Consider the following 21,946-nt stretch of genomic DNA (forward strand, 5'->3'; position numbering starts at 1 on the left):
TGTTTGTACTACTCTTTGTACTCCATCATTTTGTTAGTAATTTCTCATGGATTGTTTCCGCTAGTGAATATAAGCTTGTTAAGCCGAACCACTTAAATCTTGGTGTCTTGTGTGACTGTTTGTTATTTTCTATTATGCTATTTTTTCTGCTTCATTGGGGATCCTAGAATTATTTTATCTTAACATATGTTCTCCAACATTTCTTTGGCCGTCATTGTCAATTGCGGTTTGGCCTTTCACCGGATTTTTTAGCGGCTTGTCTTTGTTCTCTAGCATTTCTCTGATCACCACTGTGAGCCTTTGTTGCGCGGTACCACCTTAATCCAACCATTGACTTCGGCCTCCTTTAATTCATTTTGTTTTCTAAACTCAAGAGGGGTGATGTTGGAATATTGTATATTTTTTAAATTAGGTTTATCAATATTTTCCTTAATAAATTATTTCTTTTTATGTTATAATATTTGTATTCTCCTTTATTATATTTTATTGTAGAGTTTATTCCATTCCTTAATTAGTTTAGGTCTACTTTATGATTTTTTGACCATTACATATTGTCTCTCTATAAATAGAGTTATATATATTATTTCATATATATAGTGAATATACAAAATGTAGGCCATACATATCTTTCCCCTTCCATCCTCATTTCTTTTTCTTTCATATATATATATATTTCAAGAACAACCATAGTTTCATAATCAAAATCACATTATAACAACCTAATGACCTCGTACAATCCACCATAATGCATCAAAACAACTTTCAAGATACAAAGTTCACCCAATTTTGTATTAATTATTAAACTTTTGTTGCCCTAGCAGAGAGCGCCCCCTCTCCTTTCCCCAACTCTTCTCCTTTTTTCTTTTTGCTTTTTATTTTTATTTTTTTTATTTTATGTTACAAGCTCAAGCGCCACTGCGCCGGGTGTGCTGTCCACCATTTCTACCATTTTTTTTTTTTTTTTTTTTGGGGTTGATGGGGGCTCTTGGATCGAACTGTTTCAAAGCTTGATTTATGTCCCTCCGTCAGACCCACCTCAACACACGCCCCTCCACAATGCGCACCAGCCCTGCCCGCTTCCAACGGCACCTGCCGCTTTTTATTCTGGCAACCCCGCGATGGATTGTGACTCGCACGCGTTTGCGCATGGTTTTTTTCGCGCTTTGGCTAGAATCATCCGGTAGCCTTTGTTCGGTGGTGTTTTGTGGGCTTTTGTGCCTTTTCTTTATTTTTTTCCTGTATATTTCGTTTTCCCTGTATTTTGTGGTCCTGGCTTGTTAGGTTGAGGATGTGAATAATTTTCTGACTTGTGAGTCAAGGAGGATGAGTTTCGGCAGGAGGATGTTGCTACCTATGTATCGGATTGAGTCTGTCTGGAGTAGACCAGTTGTTACAACTAAAGATTAGTCATGGGTTAACGGATTTTGATGTCATAGATAGGTCTTAAATGTCAGATTGTTATGTATGTATCTATGACTTGTAACCTTGTAGCTTCGGCTATGATTTTCTCATAACTTTTGCTATGTGATGTAAGAGCTTTATGCTCATAATTCTTCATCAATTAATGAAACTGAAATGATTTCCCTTAAAAAAAAAAAAAAAAAAACCTCAAGAAAATCGAGAGATTCAAATCACAAGACAAGGAGGGTGTTTGGCAAACGACATGCTTTTACATGGCACTGTTCTCCTATGGGTTGACGCCTCTTCATTAGGTACAACTTGTGGTTGAACAGACTGAGCCAGTGAGTAATAGCCGGTTTGAAAAATAAAAGGACACCCTATTCCTATTTTACCCCTTCAAAACACCTTACACAAAATTGGGTGGTTCGTTTTGGCTGAGGGGTGGCTAGCCAACCCTTTGTTTTTTATTTTTATTTTTCTTTTATTTAACAAGAAGAACATAGAAGAGCATTAAACCCCCAAAAAAAATTCAAAATGCTGGTTGACATCTGAAAAATTAAGCAAACCTTGATCTTTGATATTGATCAGAAAGATGTCTAGAGTGACTGTATGGAGCCCTTCATCGGCATAACTAGCTTTTGAATGGATTTAAAAATTTGGGCAATCGTTCGTCGTGGCTGGCAGGACACCATATCGTGGGGGGAGCTGGGAAGGGATATGGAAGAACGAATGAGGGAGTAGGGACTTTACAATTTGTTGGAGGAAGAAATGATGAGTATTGGCTTTTCTATCTTTCATAAAGGCATAATTGTCTTTTAACAAAACTTGGCTTGCCACATACACAATTAACCCATGATGAATTGCAGCGTGCTCAGATGTATCTAATCGAGTACTGTGAGAAGTTGGAGAAAGTGTTGCAACTTAACAAACAAAGCCAAAGTTTGAGGGGACGGAGATTTAAATAAGTGATGCCACGTGGCCTTACCCTATTTACGATCATCGTCCCCACAACTTGAATGAAGTCGTGCGCTCCCCGTGTCCCTGTCAAACCACCCAACCATCGTCAAGCGAGCTTGGGACTGAGAGAGAGAGATAATGAGCGACGGGCAAACGCCGTCGTCGGGGCTAAACGGGGCAGGGGATGAGAGGGGCGCCGGAGGGAAGGCCAGGAAGCCGCCGCCGCGGAAGCAGCCGTCTACACCGTACTCTCGGCCGCCGCCGAGCCAATCCCAAGCGGAAGCCGGAGGCCAACGCCGCTGGCTATTGAAGCTGGTCGATCCGGCTTACCGCCTAATTTCCAGCGGCGCCACACGGTTTATCCCTTCGTTTTTTTCCAAACCAGCTTCCAGGAATGCCCTTCCTTCTCTCTCGGATCAAGACCACCGTAAGTTGATCTCACTCCTTACTATAGAATTCTCTTTTTGCATCTGATTTTGAGAGATTAAGGTTTTGGAAGAAGTTTTGGAAGAAGTTATTACCTCAAACTTTATATATATATATATATTAGGGTTAGGTTCAAGTTTGTAGCTCTTGTGAATATTACACGGCTCAAAAGCTTTTCATTGGATGAGTATTTTGATGAACTCACTGCTAGTTTGAATGCCCTCACAACCCAACCGTTCGATTACGTGCCTTCGTTGTAATCTATATGCTTGCCTTCTACCGAGATGAGGAAAGATTAAAAGCTATTACGTGCTTTCGTTGTAATCTATATGCTTGCCTTCTACCGAGATGAGGAAAGATTAAAAGCTATTTCCTCTCTAAAATGTTCAAAATTTTAGTTTTTACATCTTAGAGAACATATAAAATACATGAATTATGGATTTGATAATGAATGGCATTGGATTTTCATGAAATTTAGGGGATGCATCATTAGCATAGAAATAATATGTAATCTAATTGTGGAAAAAATATTAATTCGATTACTAGTTATTGAGTGGTGTAGCATTAACAAAAAGTTGCACCACGACTAACTCTTGAACTGGGCTCCGATGTAAAATTAATTAATAAAGAATGTGTGTGCGTGTGTGTTGGGGGTGGGGCTTGGTGGTTGCTTTAAACAGAAGCATAACTTTTTTATCTTCTTTAATTTAAAAACAAACTACGTTCATACTAATTTTGGTGCGTAAGGAGTTTGAAGTTGGTATTATAGAATATTATTGGTTTTTTTCTTTTTTGGATGAATGAGTATGTCATTAACCAACAAAGAATTATAAACACCCTCTAGCTAAAATTAGCTAGAAATTCCGGGAAACAAATCAAAGTTTCCTGAACACATAACTATACAGTAAAGGAGGAAAGCCTTTACATAGCACCAAGCAAACAACAGCAAACAAGACTCACATCTACTTACAACACTAAACAGCAAATCGTTCTAACCTGCAGTACACAGAACTATACTACGATACACTTTACAAGAAACAGTGAACAACCAATCTGAAACGTGGAAAATTCCAACCAAATAGGATTCAGCAACTGCCAGCAGTCTTCAACCAGTGCCACAGCAAAAATTCTACTCTGCAAAATGCACCAGAGGATTCAACTTCATCAGTATCCAAAAATACTGTCCATCAGGTCCCAGCTGCTGCATAAATCTTCATTTTCCTTACTTCTCTGAAACCTGCCCTTAGACATAATCCTTGTTATAACTTCCCAACAAATTTTTGAATAATTTTCTCCTTGGTCTGCAACTGATTCCCATGCCTTATATTATTTCTCTCCCACCAAAGGTTGCAAACTGAAGCACTCAAAACAAGTCTAAATAAGGCAACTTTCAATCCTCTACCATTCCAATTCTTTACTCCTCTCTCTACAATAACATCCCATTCATAAGGAGGATCATCAATCAAACACTTTCTCAAATTTCCCAACCATACTCTTTTGCAGAAGCTACGTTAAAAAAAAAAAAAAAAAAGATTTCTCCCTTCAATGCATATCCTGCAAAAGACACAAAGCATGTCACCTCCAAAGTCCCATTTGAACAGCCTCTCTCCCGTGGTGAGAATCTCGAGCAGCCACCACAAGATAAAAGCCTGCCTTAGAATTGCCATTGACCAAACTAACCTCCACCAAATGCCAGGATGCTGTTTTACCCGATTGGCATTTCATGTATCAGTGCAATTGTAAAACCCTTTCTTAGAAATACTCCAAGTAGGCTGGTCCATATCACCAATACTCACCAAAGACCATTTACTTTTAATCTTCACAAGGTTTTCAGACCTTGCCTCCTGCCAGTACCAGTTCTTATCTCGAATGACAGTAGACAATGGAGCATCTAGTTGACTCCCTGCAACATAGATGATTCGAGGACAATAAGTTTCATGTAAAACCCCATCAAGATGCCAAGGATGAAGCCAGAGAAAAATGAGTTCTCCAGTCCCCACCTTATGTAATATAAAATGTCTTGCAATGTCTCTCAATTTTAAGAGTTTCCTCCTACTCCATGAACACCCCATCAGATTAGCATTGAATTAGCTTGGAGTAGGCATGTGCTAGTTATAAGTGAGTTCATAATCTGATACGTTCAGCCCCAGCTACTGTCTTTTGGTAGTTTTTTGTTGTACCACTGTGTTTCCAAGAGGAGGGGGCTTAGTTTAATGCTGGCTTTTTTTGAAAATATGAGAAATCCATGTGCATTCTTTGGCTCTATTTGTATTGATGTAAAACTTTTTCGGTATTTTTGGGTGTTTGGTTGCCCTTGGAAAATTTCGTTAACCAAACAACATTTTTGGTCAACCGATATGGCGCAAACATTTTCCTTCTATAGCTTCTATCTTCAAAACCTTCCCTCTTGGTGAACGTCCATGCCATAGCATACCCTAGAAAACACCCTCTCTCCTATTGACACCAACCTCACTTGGAGCCACCCTTTGCCACTACAATCACCCCCCCCCTCCCCCAAAAAAAAACCCCAGCATAGATGCTTGTATCCCCCTCTCGATCGAAATTCAGTTATAGGTTTTCAGTACCATCAATGCATGAAACTCAATTGACAACCTTTAAATGCTCTAGGTTTGTACAATTAATTTATGAGGAAAATAGTGTGTATTGTTACATCCACTAGGTTTGTACAATTAATTTCTTATTTAACATTAAATGCTCTATCACATGATTATGGTGCACATTATTTATTGGGTGTTTAGACACACTCTTTTATACTCCCTGTGTAATCGTGTTGCGCCCTGTTGGGTTTTTGATATATACAAATTTACCTATCAAAAAAAAAAAAAATTATTGGAAATGGAATAATTATTCAAATTCTCTAGTTTGGTAGCAACACATATTTCATAATTGGAATTAAACTAAAATTATTAAAAAGCCCATTTGATTTCTAATTTTTCCAAAACTCAAATTACAAAAAAAAAAAAAAAAAAAAGGTCAATGGGTGGCCGGCCACCACAACATGCACTGGGGGTGGCCCTAACCACCCTCGATGTGAATTAGGGTGGCTAGGCCAACCCCAGAGGGCCTTCTGTGGGTGGCTGGCCACCCACATGATTTTTTATTTTTTTGTTTTTATCTATTTATTTATTTTTAAGTTTCAAAGAAAAAAAAATGGTTTTTTTGGAAAACGTTGTTCCTTCCCTTAGGAATAGCTATTCCTCTCATTTTTGAGAGGAATAGCTATTCCTATGTGTAAAGGATTAGTGATTGCCATGGGAATAATTATTCCTAGGAATAAACCCTTATCAAACAAAAGAGTGACTATTCCATAGGAATAACCATTCTATTCCAGGGGCCTATTCCGCAAACCAAATGGACCCTAAGAGAGTAACGTGCCTCTGCCTTTTGTCTAAACCGTTTATGCAAACTACAACAATTATCTACCGTACTTCTCTATGTTCAATATGGTATCCCACACACAAATAGCCAAGCCCTTTTTGGAGTATAGCACTCATGCCTAACGTATTGTGTATCTCAAGATCCTGTTCTTATCACTAATGAATGTCTTGATAGTAGATTAATATTTGGTGAGCCGGGTGTTATTTGCAAAATGGATCTTGAAAAATCTTATGATCATGTTAATTGGGACTTTTTGTTGTATATGCTGTGGAGGCATGGTTTTGGGGAGAAATGGTGCTTTTGGATAGCTCATTACATTTCCTTGATGAATTTCTTAGTTTTGGTAAACATCACTCCAACATGCTTTTTCAGTAGCTCTTGTGGTTTGAGACAAGGGGATATCTTGTCCCCCCTGTTTGTCATTGTGATGGAGACATTAGGTAGAATGATTTCTGCTGCTGTTAGTGGGGGGTTGTTGGCTGGTTTTTCAGTGGGTAATGTGGTGGGTTTGTTTTCTCTCACCTTCTGTTTGCTGATGATACCCTGATCTTTTGTGGTGCTCTTTCAGCTCATCTTCGTCACTTGTGGTGCTTGTTCCTTTGCTTTGAAGTTGCTTCAAGCTTAAAGGTTAACTTGGCGAAGTTAGAATTGATTCTTGTGGGCAATGTTGATCATGTGGAAAGGTTGGCTGGAATTCTAGGTTGTGCGGTTTTCTCTTTGATGGTTAAAGTATCTTGGCCTACCATTGGGGGCTTCCTACAATGCCAAACATATTTGAGATGGTGTTATTGAGAAGATAGATCGTTGGTTGGCTAATTGGAAAATTGTGTATTTGTCCAAGGGTGGTAGGATTACTGTAACACTTGGTCCCATATTGAAAAGATGAGTAGTCCACATAATGAGTGGGTAGTTTATAAGATATGCTCATGAATGCTAAGTCCCACATTGCTTACATTTGTATCTCTTTTGAGGTGATAGTGCAGATGTGACTAGCGCTTTTTCCTAAGTCATTATAGTTACCCTTATTAAGAGCACACTTGCCAATTTGCCTACCTAGTGTTGCTAACTGTATTGAGAAGCTTCAATGTGATTTCTTATGGGGTGGGCTAGGTGAAGAGTTCAAATATCACTTTGTTAGTTGGTCTAAGGTTTGTTTGCCGCTCTCTAAGGGAGGGTTGAGAATTCGGAACTTGCTAGTGTTCAGTCATGCTCGCTTAGGTAAATAGTTGTGGTGCTATGGGCTTGAGAGAGAGGCTTGGTAGAGAGTGGCGGTGGACTCTAAATTTGGCAGTTCATGGGGCGGGTGTTTGCTTGAGCCTTGTGTAGCATTTGAGGTGGGATTATGGAAGAATATTAAAAAAGGTTAGGAGAAATTTTTGTGTCATGCTAGATTTGAGGTGGGAGATGGCTCCAAGATTAAATTTTGGCATTATTAGTGGTGTGGGGATGTGGCCATAAAGGAGGCTTTCCCAGTTTTATTTTGTATTGCTCGTGCAAAGGATGCCTTTGTTACGACTCATTTGGATTTTTATGGTGGTTCAAACCAGTGGAGTGTGAGTTTTGCTAGAACGACTCATGATTGGAAAGTGGATGTCTTTGCCTTATTTTTCTAGGTGTTGTACTCAGTTAGAGTGAGATGAGGAAGTGAAGATAAGTTGCGATGGGTCCCCCCCAAAAGAAGGTTATTTAAATTTAACTCGTTCTATTTCTCCCTGGTTTGTAGTGAAGGTTGTCGCTTCCCTTGGAAGAGTGTGTGGTGGACTAAGGCTCCTTTGAAGGCGGCCATTTTCGTGTGGTCAGCGGTTCTTAGTAAGATCCTTATCATGGATAACCTTAGAAAGTGGCACGTCATTGTGGGGGACACATGTTGCACGCGTGAGAGAAATGGAGAGTCCGTGGACCATCTTTTTCTTTATTGTGACATGGCTTATGTCATTTGGATTGCCTTTTTCAATTGTTTTGGTTTGTCTTGGGTTATGCCTAGATGTGTAGTTGATCCGTTTGCTTGTTGATGGACGTTTGGTAGTCTGCGGAGTGCTGCTGTGTGGAAGATGGTGCCTACGTGCTTTTTATGATGTTTATGAAGGAAAATGAATGACAAAAGTTTTGAGGGCCTGGAGAGGACTTTGGAGGAGATTAAAGCCTTATTCTTCAAAACTTTGTATCTATGGACAATTGCTTATGTTTCTCCTTTGACAATTAGTTATAGTGATTTTTTTGTTCTTTTTGCTGCTTCTAGTTAGGTGTTTCATTTTGTATACTTCCTGTGTATATAGGGACGCCTTATGCTTTTAATAATATTTGTCTATTACTTACAAAAAAAAAAAAAAAAATAGTGTCTCTCAAGAAGTATAGGCTTTGATACACTTTGAAATTGGTGGGTTATGCCTTGTGGAGTGTGAATCTACGGAACAGAACTGGCACGTGTGGTAGAGGTGCAATTTCATATTGTCTTGTTCAAGGAAGTTTAATAATTTTGCATAGTGCGAGAAAGGTAATTAGAATGAGCACATCTGAAGAACATTGGAATATGGGAGTTACTACAATAAAAAAAAATTATATAAAAGGCTGTGGTTGAGCGGCTTGAAGGAGGCTGGATTAAATACTTGAAAAGACGTGGAGCGACGTGCAGTAGAGAAGAATATATTTCCAGAACAGAATGAATAGACTTAGGGTGTTTATTTATCCCATACTGTTTGTGTGCATACTTCGCTCGTAACGCTGAAGACGATGCTGTGAAATTTGTGGCATTTATCACCAAACCACTCTTTTAGAATATTTGGGGTAATTTATTTATCGTTTTTCTATTGTTCTATTTTCTCTAAGTGTTGAAAAGCCTTTTTGTGGTCTCCATGCTTCTGACATGTATACATTACAATGTATTCCTTTAAGCTCTTTTTTTATTCACTGCTATCCCTTTTCACTTTTGGTATATTATAAAAAGATCACGTACTGATTTGTGCTGAACTTTGGTCATATAATTTTATCTTACTGATTAATGGATGGAAAACTTGAATGCAGAAGTTGAACAAGATGGTGGGTGTGATGATGGCCAATGCACATTAGATGTAAGGATTCTGTCCTTTTTGTTAAAACAGTTACAAACCTTGCCTCTGGTTTTATTCAGTAGCACGCTTGACTTAATAAATTGATTGTTCAAAAATTACAAAACAACTTTTAAATGTAAAAAGGTTAGTTTCAATGACCCATAAATTTGGATTAAAGATCTTATATTTTGGAGGGCTTTGATTAGGTTAACCTTTCCATTCCCATCAGCATTATTCTTGACTTTGGCCCTAATTTTTTGCAGCTTGAATTAAACAGATCAATTGTAGTAGCAGGTCCTAGCGGAGCAGCGGTGAATAGTGGCTCTGACTTTGATGGGCACAAACAAGACAAAAATGCTGACCTTTCTGATGATAACAGGATTAGTAAAATTGAAAAGCTGTTGAAAGGGAAAAGATTTTCTAGGTGGGTCAAATTTATTGCTAGTTTGTCTGATTAATTTGGGTGGCAACTGGTTGCTTGCTTTGAAGAACCTTGCTTCTGTACCCTGAATGATGTTTTGTCAATTTTGCTGATTTATCAAGTCTCTTTCTATTAAAGAATTTTAGTCTTGTGGGATGAAGTTTGTAAGTTTAAGCTTTTCTAGGACCACTGAGTTTGTAAAGTATTTAACGTTAATGTAGCCCTTTCTTAATTCTACTCATTTCCATGCAGGGAAGAAGTTAATCGTTTGAAGGAGATATTATATTCTAGGGCTGTTGATCTTAATCCAAACATGACTGCAGGAGGAGAACCTGCGGGGCTTGTAGTAGCACATGAAACTCCAAGAACTTCACTTGAAGAAAAAGATTCAAAGAGAGCTCTTTGGGTAAGTTCGACGCCTCTGCTCCAGTAAGCTGTGTAGAGGAAGGCATCATTGTCAACTTGGCTTTTGAATCGTGACATATGCCTGTAGAACAAACTTTGTTAGGGATGCTAATGTATCCAAAGGTGGCTGTTTTTGGAGTAATAGTGCATAGGTTTCTTTATTTATGCATAGTTTGTGTTATGTTTTACATATGGAAAAACACAATGCCCAAGTATCACATTCTTAAAGAGTGGTATATACAACAATTCACCTCAATTACTTTCAGGAACCTATATATATATATATATATATATATATATGATAACTGAATAGAAAAGAAAGATACTTCCCGCTGTGAAAATGAAACTTCAGCTTTGATGCTCCAATTCTACAAATTGTGACATCATTAGACTAATCTCAGAATTACTTGAAGACAAACTTTTCTAATGCTTCATCATTTCTATGATTGGAGGATACCTGCTTAGGTGTTTGATGGCATAGATAAAGGTTGTTTGATATGCATCACCACAATATCAATATATGAGAACATAGGCACAGACACTGATTTTGTAGTTACATGTCATTGGAGAAAATATAATTGCTATATATATATTTTTTCAATGCTTGAGAGTATATTTTTATATTTTTTACTTTTCATATATTAAGAATCAATTGTCTTGTGGGAGTATCAGCAGTTTAGAGTAAAAGAAAAATGTGTAAAACAACAAAATATTATCTTCTATGGAAGGACTTTCTCTCACTCTCTCACGCATACAAACGCTCACGCACACAAGACAGACACATCATAGATAGTTTTTGCGTTGCAATTATTAAGTTTAGATCTCTGAGGAATTAGGGGTTGATTGCCTACTTGTTTGCTGCAAATTAGGTTCCACATTCTAGTGCACCATAGTAAACACCATGTGAAAACTTTTCTCAGGATCTGTGGTATACAAAGCTTCTTGAGAAGATGTGTAGGTCCCAATGCGTGTGGTGTTTCAAGCTACTTTTTTTTTTTTTTTTTGATAACGTAGGAGAACTTTACTCAGATAATTGCACGTCGCAAACGCATACTGTACAACAATCATCACCGTTAATCAAACTCCTACGGGTAACTGACCCCACCCGCCAGAACCAGTTACCAGGTAATCCAGGAGCTTTCACTCCTGACGGGCTAAGCAGTTTATCCTCATGCCCAGGATAAATTTGAAGCCTGATTTTCAATCAGAGATGGCTACCAGTCAGTTTAATTGTTCTAATTTATAATGTTGCACACAAAATTATGGGCTTTATTTATTGTCAACTCTATGGAATCTACTTAGGTGGTGTTTGACTTCTTATTCTGTTAATATTGCTTATAAGTAACAAGAAAAAAAGGAAAAAAAAAGTTGTTCTGATTTTTCTTATATTTTTCTAATCATAATATTTTGTGTTGGACATTCATTCATGGTTGGTCTCCTAGTAATCCTTGTGAATTTTGGTGGTGGGCGCATCTGCATCATATAAGGAGATGTTGTCTTGGCTTCTTCAAAGCTATTGCCATCTAAAATCCTCTTAGGGCCAAGTCATTTGCCTTCTTTGAGGGCTTTAAGTAGCTTCTATTTTGGAGATGCCTCATCTAATGCTTGAGGGTGAGTATTTAACGACTATAAGATAGGTTATATCACAACACCTAAATTTTAGATGAATACTTGATTATTGGCTTAGAGAGGGGTCCCCCCCCCCTTCCGATTAGAGTTTTATGCTTTGGGAGTATAAATAGATGCTGAGGATGGTTAAAGAGGATGTTTTAGCAGCTGAGAGAAGATTTATATCTCTAGAGCAATTTAAAGGGCATATCTTTCTCCCTGAGTGAGGTTTTATGTTTTCCTTATTTCTTATTTCTCTAGCTCTTAAAGGAACGGTAGTCCTATGTCATATGTCTATTACTTCTTAGTTCTCATGAATGATGTCCAACATCAGTTAGATAAGAGCAACAAAAAACGACACAAAAAATTGAGGTATTGCTGTATATTTAAATTTTAGTCCATTAGGTTTTTGCTAGAGTCAAACTTTTAGTGTTGCTTAAATTTGCTAATTTAATGACATTTTGGTCTTCTTTTGGTGTTGAAGACGGAATCAATGGGCTTCATATATATTTCCCCGTGTTAGAAAAAATAAATGAATCTAGCAAATTTAAAAACTTTTAGGATGTACCAGGAGTCGCTAAATGCTTTTAATTATTTTAAAGGCCTTTAAGCTAACATTTTTACTAGGTTTCTATGCTTCTATCTGAAGGGAAGTTCAGAATTTCCTTATGTTTCGTAGGGTGCATTTGAATTTAATATATATATATATATATATATATATATATATATATATATATATATTGTTTGTTTGTTTGTTTGTTCCCATATTCTGACAAGTTTAGGTCCTTATTAAACTTTCTAGGTGCCAGATGAAGTTGGTGCTTCACCAGTTGAAATTGCTAGAGCATACATGGGAAACAGAGCATCAGAAATAGGCCTTGGTTCTAAGAATATAAAATCAGAAGATGATATAGCATTACTACATGGTGATGAATCTGCTGCAAAACCATTTATTCCAGCACCTTCGCCCAAGCCATCCATGTGCTGGCCTGGTGCCATGGCACAGGATCAACATGGTTATTTGACCCCACAAAGTCACAGAAGCAGATTCGGGCTTGATAACTTTCCCCGAACACCTTATTCTAGAACTATTTTTTCAAAGTCCAAGACCAGGGTATGTAAAATTGAATCAAGTAATTTTAGCTGTGATTCATTTCGATGTGCTTTTCTGCATATGAGATTTACCCATTATACACAACTTGTATGTCATCAGATCACTCAATTACGAGGTGATGGCAGTAGGAGCGTGAACATTGCATCAACTCCTTTGCAGCAATCACAAACTCCTATATATGGACAGGTACTTTTTCATAATAGCAATCCTCATAATTCATGCCCCAATGTTGTAATATTCTTTTTCCTGCAAGGATGGTCCTTTTTAAATTTTATTAAGTTTGGTTTGGATTTTGTAGATATTTTCTTGTTGATTTTCTCTGTAAAGAGTAATGAACTAGTACTCTTGTTGATTCATGAATGTTTTATGGAGTAATGAACATATGAAATCGTACTATTAATTAAACACTTAGACTTCATTTGTCTTCCAAACAACTGGTACATCTATTCACAGGTCATGTGATAGAGGAGTCATGTGCTCTATGAACATACTTTGTTCTAAATCATAGATGTGCTCGAAAACAGACTCTGTACATTTTTTCTTGGGGTTCCTCTGTTGAGTAGGCATCGGGACTTTGTAATAGCATATTATTTTGTTTTTAAATGGTTTTGCATGTCTGGGATGTGTTGGTAACCAGATCAAGTCAATGATGTTGCTGGAAGGGTCCTGTCAAATACACAAATTATTTCTTGAATTTGTGGGAGCCAAACAGGCCCAATTTGGTGCTGGAAATATCTAAGCCATGATCTTGATCAGGTCAATATATAGTCCTGCCCCTTGGTCAAGTTTCTGGATTTTTCTCAGCCCATTTACAGCATTAGCATTGGACTCAGCAAATCCTCTTTTTAGTCAAAATTTGGCTAAAACTCAAAATTTGGGTTTGCTACAATGTGGAGAGCAACTGTAGCATCTCTAAAAGATTTTGTATTATTATTTTTTTTCTTCTTCCCTCTCTCTCTCTCTCTCTGCAACATGAGCGGATGACGATGAGCACCAGCGCCTCTGCCCCAAACTCCACCCCTCCAAACCCCCTCCAAACATGAGCGTACGGCTATGAGAAATTGAAACTCTTTCATCATCTGAGAGTTTCATATAGTCCAATCTCTCCCTCTCTACCTACGCAGATTCATCGCCATTTTTCTCTGTTTTTGTGTTTGATCAGTTATGTTTGACTGACCATTGATGTGCTTATTTTGGGCTCTACTACTATGGTTCTGATGAGGGGTTTCTTTTTGATATATGAATTTCGGTGTCAATCGTGATATGTGAAGTTGTTGGGTACTTTTGACTATTGAGTTTGATGCAGTGAGTGTATGATGTATGTTAGGAAAAGCAACTATTTTTTCATATTTGGGCAGTTGGTTTAGTGGATCTTTTGGTTGATGCTGCTGCCTGCTTTGATTTATTCGTGGGTTGGATTTCTCAGATGATGAAAGACTTTCAAGACGTCACAGTAGGAGGAGGTGGCTGTGACCGTCTCCGCCGTCTGTGGCTACGACCACATGGAGCCCTCTTCCAAATCCGCTTGAGTCTGCATGGTGAGAGAGAGAGAGAGAGAGAGAGAGAGAGATCAGGAGGAGAGAGAAATTTGTTAAAAAAAATAATAATGTAAAATTATTAAAAAAATATTTTAATAGAGTGGAGAAAGATTTTGAGTGTGATGTATGGTGTTTTAGAAAAGTGGGTAGCTAAAATATAAAAATTGGGGGTTTTTAGCTAAAATTTGGCCAAACTTTGCCTAGTCCAACGTGAATGCTCTTAGAAGGTCCATCTTGCTGCCCACTAACCCCCTTTTAGTCCATGGCTCCTTAATTGTTCCTGGCAGCGCCCTAGTGCCCTCGATTGTTCCAGAGAAAAGGATCATGGCGCCATTTCTGGACTCACTCAATCCAGCTGTGAGAGCTTGTATAGCCTCTTTTACGTGCAATCCTATGTATTTTATTGGCTATGCTAGTAGTAGATCAGCACCAAATAAGCCAGGTCACATCTCTTTTCTGATCTTTAAAGCATCAAATCAGGTTATTATTGCCTCTTAATGATTTTTGGATGGTCTGTTTTAGAATTTAGCGCTGTATTTAAGTACAAGATGGACTGGCAAGGTAGCCGAAGTTTTGGCTGCTTTTACCATTGATATATTTCTCAGATCTTGATCCTTTTTTATTTTTATTTTTTAATTTTTTCTCTTACTTTCATAATTGCTTGAAATTTTCTATGCTGTGAATGATTGATGCATCTGTCAATTTATTAACAAGCGGATATGAAAGATTTAAAGTTTGTGTGCAGTAAAGATTTATCAACTTGTGAAACATTTCGAATACATGTAAGGTTTACAGTTATGTTTCCATGTTATTTTAGTAGGCCAATCTACCTTTGCTTTATATAACATCTTGGAACTTGAATATTCTATATTGGCAAAATTGAATCGTTGTCAACATATGTGTATGTTGGACTGATCGATTTACTTATTGTTTGAATGCATAGGTGAAAACGAGTGATGCACAGGATAGTGACTATGGATCGGTGGGACCTATGCGTAGGATAAGGCATAAACCTCTTGCAAAATCTTCTTCAAGAGGATCTGCATATTTTCGTTCTTCTTTAGACGGTCCTTCACAGGTGGAAAATTCTAATGTTTCTGAAGGCTTCTTGCCTGCTGTCAAGAAAAATATGGCACTTGGAGGAACAAGCGGCACTTCAAACTCCAAGTCATTAAACAGCAAGCCACAGAGCTCTGAGGTGGGTGTTCCTATGGTACATCCACATACTAATCAGATGGCTAGGAAGATTTTGGAACATCTTGATAGAAGTCAGCCCTCTCCTAAAGATAAGTCTGCTGAGTTGGAGCGAGCCGCCACATGGAAGAAACCTGAATCTTCTGATGCCACCAATGTAATGTCAAATGAGCATAATAGCTTACCAAATTCTTATAAGAATAGAGATCAGATTGAACTGAAGAATTATGCTCTAAGGATTGAAGAGAGGCGGAGCTCTCGTTTTAAGGTTCCACCTCAGGAGAGCACTTCTGAAGCTTCTACTGATGCCCTAAATAAAGGAGGTTTGGCTTCTTCGGTGACTAAGCCAGTTTTGCCTTCTATATCTATTAGCAAGCCTGAGTCAAGATGGCCGTTTGCTTCAGATACAAGCTCTGGGTTTTCGTTCCCGGTTTCTTCCTCCGGAGTGGAGCCACCAACACCAACCATCATGCCATCATTCTCAGCTGGTGGCGGCGTGCAGCAGCAGCAGCAGCAGCCAAAAGAGGGACCTGCAGCTCCTTCATATAATTTTGGCTCAAAGAGGTCTACTCCTGCACTTGTTTTCTCCTTCCCTTCTTCAAGCAGTGCTAACATTCACGAAGATTCTTTGGGTATTAAGTACAGCTTTGGATCAGATGAGAATACGAGGTTATCTTTCAGTTCGTTTGAAAAAGATGCTGTCTGCTATTAATCTAAAACGGTGACGTTTTAGGATCTTTGTTTTTTCCCGGTCTACTGATTGTGCTCTAGTCATTGTTCTCTTTAGTGGGAATGGGTGAAAAAGGTGTTTGAAGCAGAAAATTGTTCATTTCATCCATTAATACATTGTTTCTTGGTACCCATGAGACCGCCTTATGGTTCATTAATGAGTTTATAGTCGGATAATATAATTTAAAATAGGTGCATCTAATGTTGTACATGATTTTGCATTATTTATATTTTTAAAGGACGTGTCAATATTTATTTTATATACACCGTTAGATACACTAACTTTAAATTCAAATTTCAGAGCATGAAATGGAGAGATTATTCATTTTATTTGAAATGGATAGGTCATTGTTTGTATCATGTGGCATTATCTACACCCTTAGATATAGTCACATAAATTCTTACCAATAAATGGCTTCTATTTATTTCACTTAAAATGAAGAGAAGTCTATTCCCCCCAAGGCTAGGAACAATCCTTAACATCAACTCGGATTTTATATGGGACGCCCTAGGTTGGCCAGGTTTTACATTAATTTTGAGGGGTTCAATTTATAAAAAAAAAAAAAACCGTAAGATTTAGAGAAATTTTTGAAAACTTTGTAGGGCACTGGATAGGGCTAGTTTTGCGCCTGACCGTAACCATGGCAAATGAAAATAGAAAGTAATTGAATGTGGATTGGACTTTTATCATACTCTGATCTCTTTCTTGAGGATATTTTTTGAATATTCCTTGCAAGTTTAGCCGTCAAAGAGAGGAGGAGGCCCTCTCCCCCACTCCCTTTCTGCGCCTTTTTTTCTTGGTTTTCTTTGTTTTTATAAGTGTTTTTCAGCCAGAAATTAGCAACTCTGGCCGCTACCGCCCTCCCTCTAAGGTGCTGCACCTCCCTTCTCCTCTATCCACTCCACCACGTGCCAACGCTGGCCAGTGCCCATCATCTCCTCCACTCCGGTCGCTACTGATTTATTGGCTGTGTTGCTTGTTTTGTTTGTTTTGAATAATAGTTTTTTCGTTAGATTTGCTCTCGTGAGCAATCTTCAAGGAAAATGATGTAGTTTTCCAACCGTTTTGAGTCGATGAGGAGTAGAACTAGTCTTCTTAGGAGCAGATCTGTGCTTTTATGGCTATTTTTTTATTGGGGCTGGGCTTTCTTTGTTTTTTGTTGTCTGTATTTTTGTTTGACTAAGAATTGTCCAGACTTTTGGGTTGTAGATGTGATCTGTTTTCAAAACGAGGAAGATGAGCTACTTATGCATTGAGTTGAATCTGTTTGGAACAGATCTGATGTTACAACTGAAAAGTAGTCATAGGTTAGCGGATATTGATGTCATAGATAGGTGTTGAATGTTTGATTTTTATGTAAGCATCTATGATTTGTAACCTCGTAGCTTCGACTATGGTTTTTCAGAGCTTTTTGCTCTATGATGTGAAAGCGTTATGCTCGTGATCATTCTTCAATGAGATTGGAATTTAAAAAAAAAAAAAAAAAAAAAATCTCTCTTGAGGATTCTGGTTGGACCATAATAATTTTTTTTTTTTTTTTTTGAAGATTCTGGAGCAAAGTAGGGATGGAAGGGATCTACAGAAGGGGAGAGAATGTTGATGCCACTTACATATTTATATTTTGAAGATAATAAAATATGTCCTCTTTTTCTATAAGCAAATATAAAAGAGATGCTATTTTGCATTTTTTTATAGCAAACTTAGCTGATGTGGCATGTGCAGTCTACCTCTAGTTCAATCTTGATTTAAAAAATAAAAAAAGTTCAAGGGTAAATTGAGATTGCCACGTCCGTTGGAAAAAATGCAACAAAATTTCTTTACAAAAATGGGCAGGAAAAGTGCAACAACAACTTTCCCGTGTTCTTTGTATATTTTCTTGACTTGCTAAACAAGTTCGGATTCATGTTCATGTAAGGGCTTTTTTTGGTTTTTTGTTTTTCATGCCATCCCTATTGAGTTCATAGAAATGGCTGCAAACATGAGAAAATAGCAAGTTTCTTCAGGATTTATCTTGAGTGTAAGATTAGGGTTTAGAATTGTCCGATCCAGTCTGCTATATATGCCTTGCTGTAAATTGTTGGACGTCAATAGGCCAATAGGATTCAAGCTAGATGACAATCGGAAAGTGGAAGCTCAGGAAATTCTTCTTCTGAGTTGCAAAGGGAGCATGTGAGAGCATTTTCTTCCATTAAGGGGATGAAGTTTGCTAATTTGGTTTTGATAGGTACATAGTTCTGTTCCAAGCAATCATCCAAATTAATGAGCAAAATTTCAATCTGTCATGAATTTTGGACAACTAGAGGGTTTTCCAATCTTTTATAACAAGTGGTCCAATCTGAGTGAGTGGCTTTGTTGATCGAGTAATTCTAGGAGGACTAGAATCATCATTGTGTCTTCCCAAATGTAACGTGACTTTTAAATTAACAATATTATTCATTATTTCATTAGAGTAATACAAAATTAGAGAGGCGGCAAGGGAGAAGGGAAGGTCTCCCCCTCCTTCCCCCTCTTTCTTTCTCTTCCCCTCTCTTCTTTCCCCCTTTGCTTAGATCCGCTGTCCAAACTCTCTATTGGCCTATCATGTTTTGCTCACCACCATCCCATCAGACTTGATGGGATTTCTAGAGCTATTTTCTTCAAAATCAGCATGGCTCACCGTGCTCGTCAGCCACTCTTCTTCTAGCCGTTGACCTTCATGCATCATTCTGCCGGCCACACGCCAGCGAATCATTGATGTTGTCACTGGGAGTGGAGTGGTTTTTACCATTTTTTTTTTTTTTTTTTAATTTTATAATTTATAATTTTTATTTTTATTTTTTTTGATTATGTATTTTTGCTTTTGCTTCTGAATAAGACAAGTCTGCTGGGCTGCAACAAGCCTTGGATTTGTTGTTTTATTAGGTTTTGCTTAAGAATAATGGAATGGTTTCCGGTAGGTCTTTTGTTTTCTTTTTGTTTTTTTTTAGGAGCAAACTATTAACTTATGACAAGTGAGTCATTAAATTTATGGAAGATTTGTCATTGATGAAAGAGACAGCGACTAGAGATGTGATACGTAAGTTTATGCTGTAGATCTATATACTAATTGTAATGATGACATTTCTAAGGTGTTGTTTTGTAATAGCCCGAGAGACTATTGGCAATATCATAGATGCTGTTGGGGCCGTAGAATTTTTAACTTGTATCTTTGGCATTGTATGATGGAATATTTTGCTTAAGATTGATTTTATATTAATGAAGATAACTTGTTTGTTAAAAAAAAAAAAAAAAAACCAAGTCACATCTGGAACTGAGAGGACACGAGAAGGACTAATCCTCCTTCTAGCATTACTCCAGGACAAAGTTAACCTTGTGTCCAAACACATCCACTTCTTATGAAAACAAAAAATAACCTATGATTTTGATCACTTAATATGCAATACTGTCTGGGTGTAATGCCTCATAACTTGCATTTAAAAGATTAATTCATTTAGGCTTTACTTGCTTTCAGAACCCTTGTGCTTTTATTGCAATTAAATCCATCATCTTCTATTAATTTTTCTTATAAACCCACAACTTTAGTAATATTCTGAAAGTCTACTCTGATCGATCAAACTGCATGCAAGCACTTTGGTAGCCATGCCCCACGTATTAACTCCCTGGGTGAGGAAAGATCTTATGTACGTATGCTAACAGTTTTGTTTAATGAGAACCCAAAAAAGGTAATTTATTTATTTATTTTATTTTATTTTTCTAATCCAAAAAAGGTATATTAATACTCACTTGGTACTCATCTGGCCATATGAAGAAGGGAAAAATTAATAAATAAAGTATAAGGTTTTAATTGTTTCGGCGTAAAATGATTTTTAAAAAATATTTTTTTATATTTTCTGGTGTTTAGTGTGACAGAAAATAATAGTAAACGGAATACATTTTCTGTTTAACCCAAAAAGCTTCTTTAATTTTTCGTAAAATGGTTTTCTTTTTTTAATACTCTAAACTATTTTTCGAGTTTGAGCTCTCCATTCTCAAATCACCAAGACTTTTTCGGGACCTTGTTCGGAAACTGCCGGGGCTCCATTGGAATCCGCCTAGACCTCGTTGGGAACCCGTGGGGACACCGCCTAGACTTTGTTAGGAAATTGTCAAGAAGTGGTCGGGACTTTGTCCAAACATCGATAGAACTCGGTTGTGACTCTGTCAGGACACTGCCGGAATCCCGTTGAGACACAATTGGGACTCTGTTAGGACTTCACTGGTACTCCATTGGGACACCGCCGTGACCCCAAAGCGATTGGGCTGAGCCTTAGTCGGGACTTCTATGGGACTTGGGCAGGACTCTATAGGGACTCAATCAAGACCTAGCTGGGACCTCACTAGGACCTATCTCGGACACCTTTGACTTGAAAACCCTCACTAAGTTGGAATGATCATTCATCACATATTATCAGAGTATGATTGTCCCTAGATCGTGAGGGTTGTTAAGCTCTCTGATAGTATGAGATGAAGTATGATCCTTAGATCACTAGTAGTGACATCCCTTGAGCCGTGTTATAGGGGCTATAAGCCTTTAGTGGCATGGTTCAATAGGGGTGCAAACTCTACAACAATAGCCTTCAATTAACAATTTGTATTGGTTCCCCATCGACAGTCTTTGTAGCTGGTAGCATTGCATGTGGGCTCCTCTCTCTCTCTCTCTCTCTCTCTCTCTCTCTATATATATATATATATATATATATATATATATATATATTCGATGAAGAGAAGGAGAATTACAACAAAAATAAATAAAGTTTGTGTGGGCAACCTAAACAACAACCCTGAAACAATCCGAAGTCGATGCGACATCTAAGTAACAAAGAAATCAGCGAAAATAAGTCAAATAAATAATTCGGCCTATTAAAAAAACAAAAGTGGCCCCTAAGGGCTGCCAACGAAGGTAACACATAAAGTTTTGAGAATGTTAAATTGATGAACCAAGATAGTCACATTACTCGGGACTTGGGCCGCTTTTCGGTCAGGTGTGGGCCCATGTCCCTTAGGCCCAAAAAGTAGCCCTCAGCACTGTGCTCTAGATCGTTGTATACTTGGGAGGACTTTGGGACAGCTGGATCCTCAGGATGCTATTAGCGGATTCCTTGTCAAAGTAGTGTCTAGTTTTTTCTCCTCAACCTAGCTTCTGGTGTTCATGTTGATAACCTTGGAGACCCGCTGGATATTACCGTTGAGATCGAGTAGAGGAGTTTTCAGCTTTAGGGCTAGCTGGGCTTGTAATTAGAGATGTTTAATTAGGGCTCTACCATCACTCACCCTATAGTAGCATAATTTTTCAAGAAAATCTCTTTCCAACCATATTTCAAGGGAATAGATCCTTGTATCCAGTTAGTTATACTATAAGGGTATTTTTATCTTTTCACTTTTTGAAGAGATAAAAATATTCTCCAAATATAACTTTAGGCCCCGTTTGGTTTGCGGAATAAACTCCTGGATTGGACTAGCTAATATTAGGTATAGCTAGTCCTTTGTTTGGTAACACTCTATTCTTGAGAATAGTCTATTCCCATGGGACTACTAATCCTATACACACAGGGTTAGCTAAGCCACTAAAAAATGAGTGACTTAGCTAATCATTTCTTGTGGGATTAAATTAATTGTGTAAATTGCCACAAAAAATCTCACTTGTGGGATTTCGTTCTCTCTCTCTAATTCTTCTATATTTCTCTCTCT

At 37.8% G+C, this 21,946-nt stretch overlaps 1 protein-coding gene across 1 annotated transcript; it reads left to right on the plus strand.

Annotated features, from left to right (window-relative positions):
* The first annotated feature begins 2,375 nt into the window (after positions 1–2,375).
* Positions 2,376–16,448, plus strand: LOC132165508 (nucleoporin-like protein). Its single transcript, XM_059576105.2, has 7 exons — positions 2,376–2,785; positions 9,205–9,251; positions 9,494–9,654; positions 9,904–10,057; positions 12,467–12,778; positions 12,878–12,964; positions 15,260–16,448. Exons 1-7 carry the CDS (start codon positions 2,497–2,499, stop codon positions 16,220–16,222), a joined length of 2,013 nt encoding a protein of 670 aa, XP_059432088.2. The 5' UTR covers positions 2,376–2,496; the 3' UTR covers positions 16,223–16,448.
* Positions 16,449–21,946: the final 5,498 nt, after the last annotated feature.

Source organism: Corylus avellana, chromosome 11, assembly GCF_965113065.1.
Source record: "Corylus avellana chromosome 11, dhCorAvel1.hap1.2, whole genome shotgun sequence".
In the NCBI taxonomy this organism is placed as follows: domain Eukaryota; kingdom Viridiplantae; phylum Streptophyta; class Magnoliopsida; order Fagales; family Betulaceae; genus Corylus; species Corylus avellana.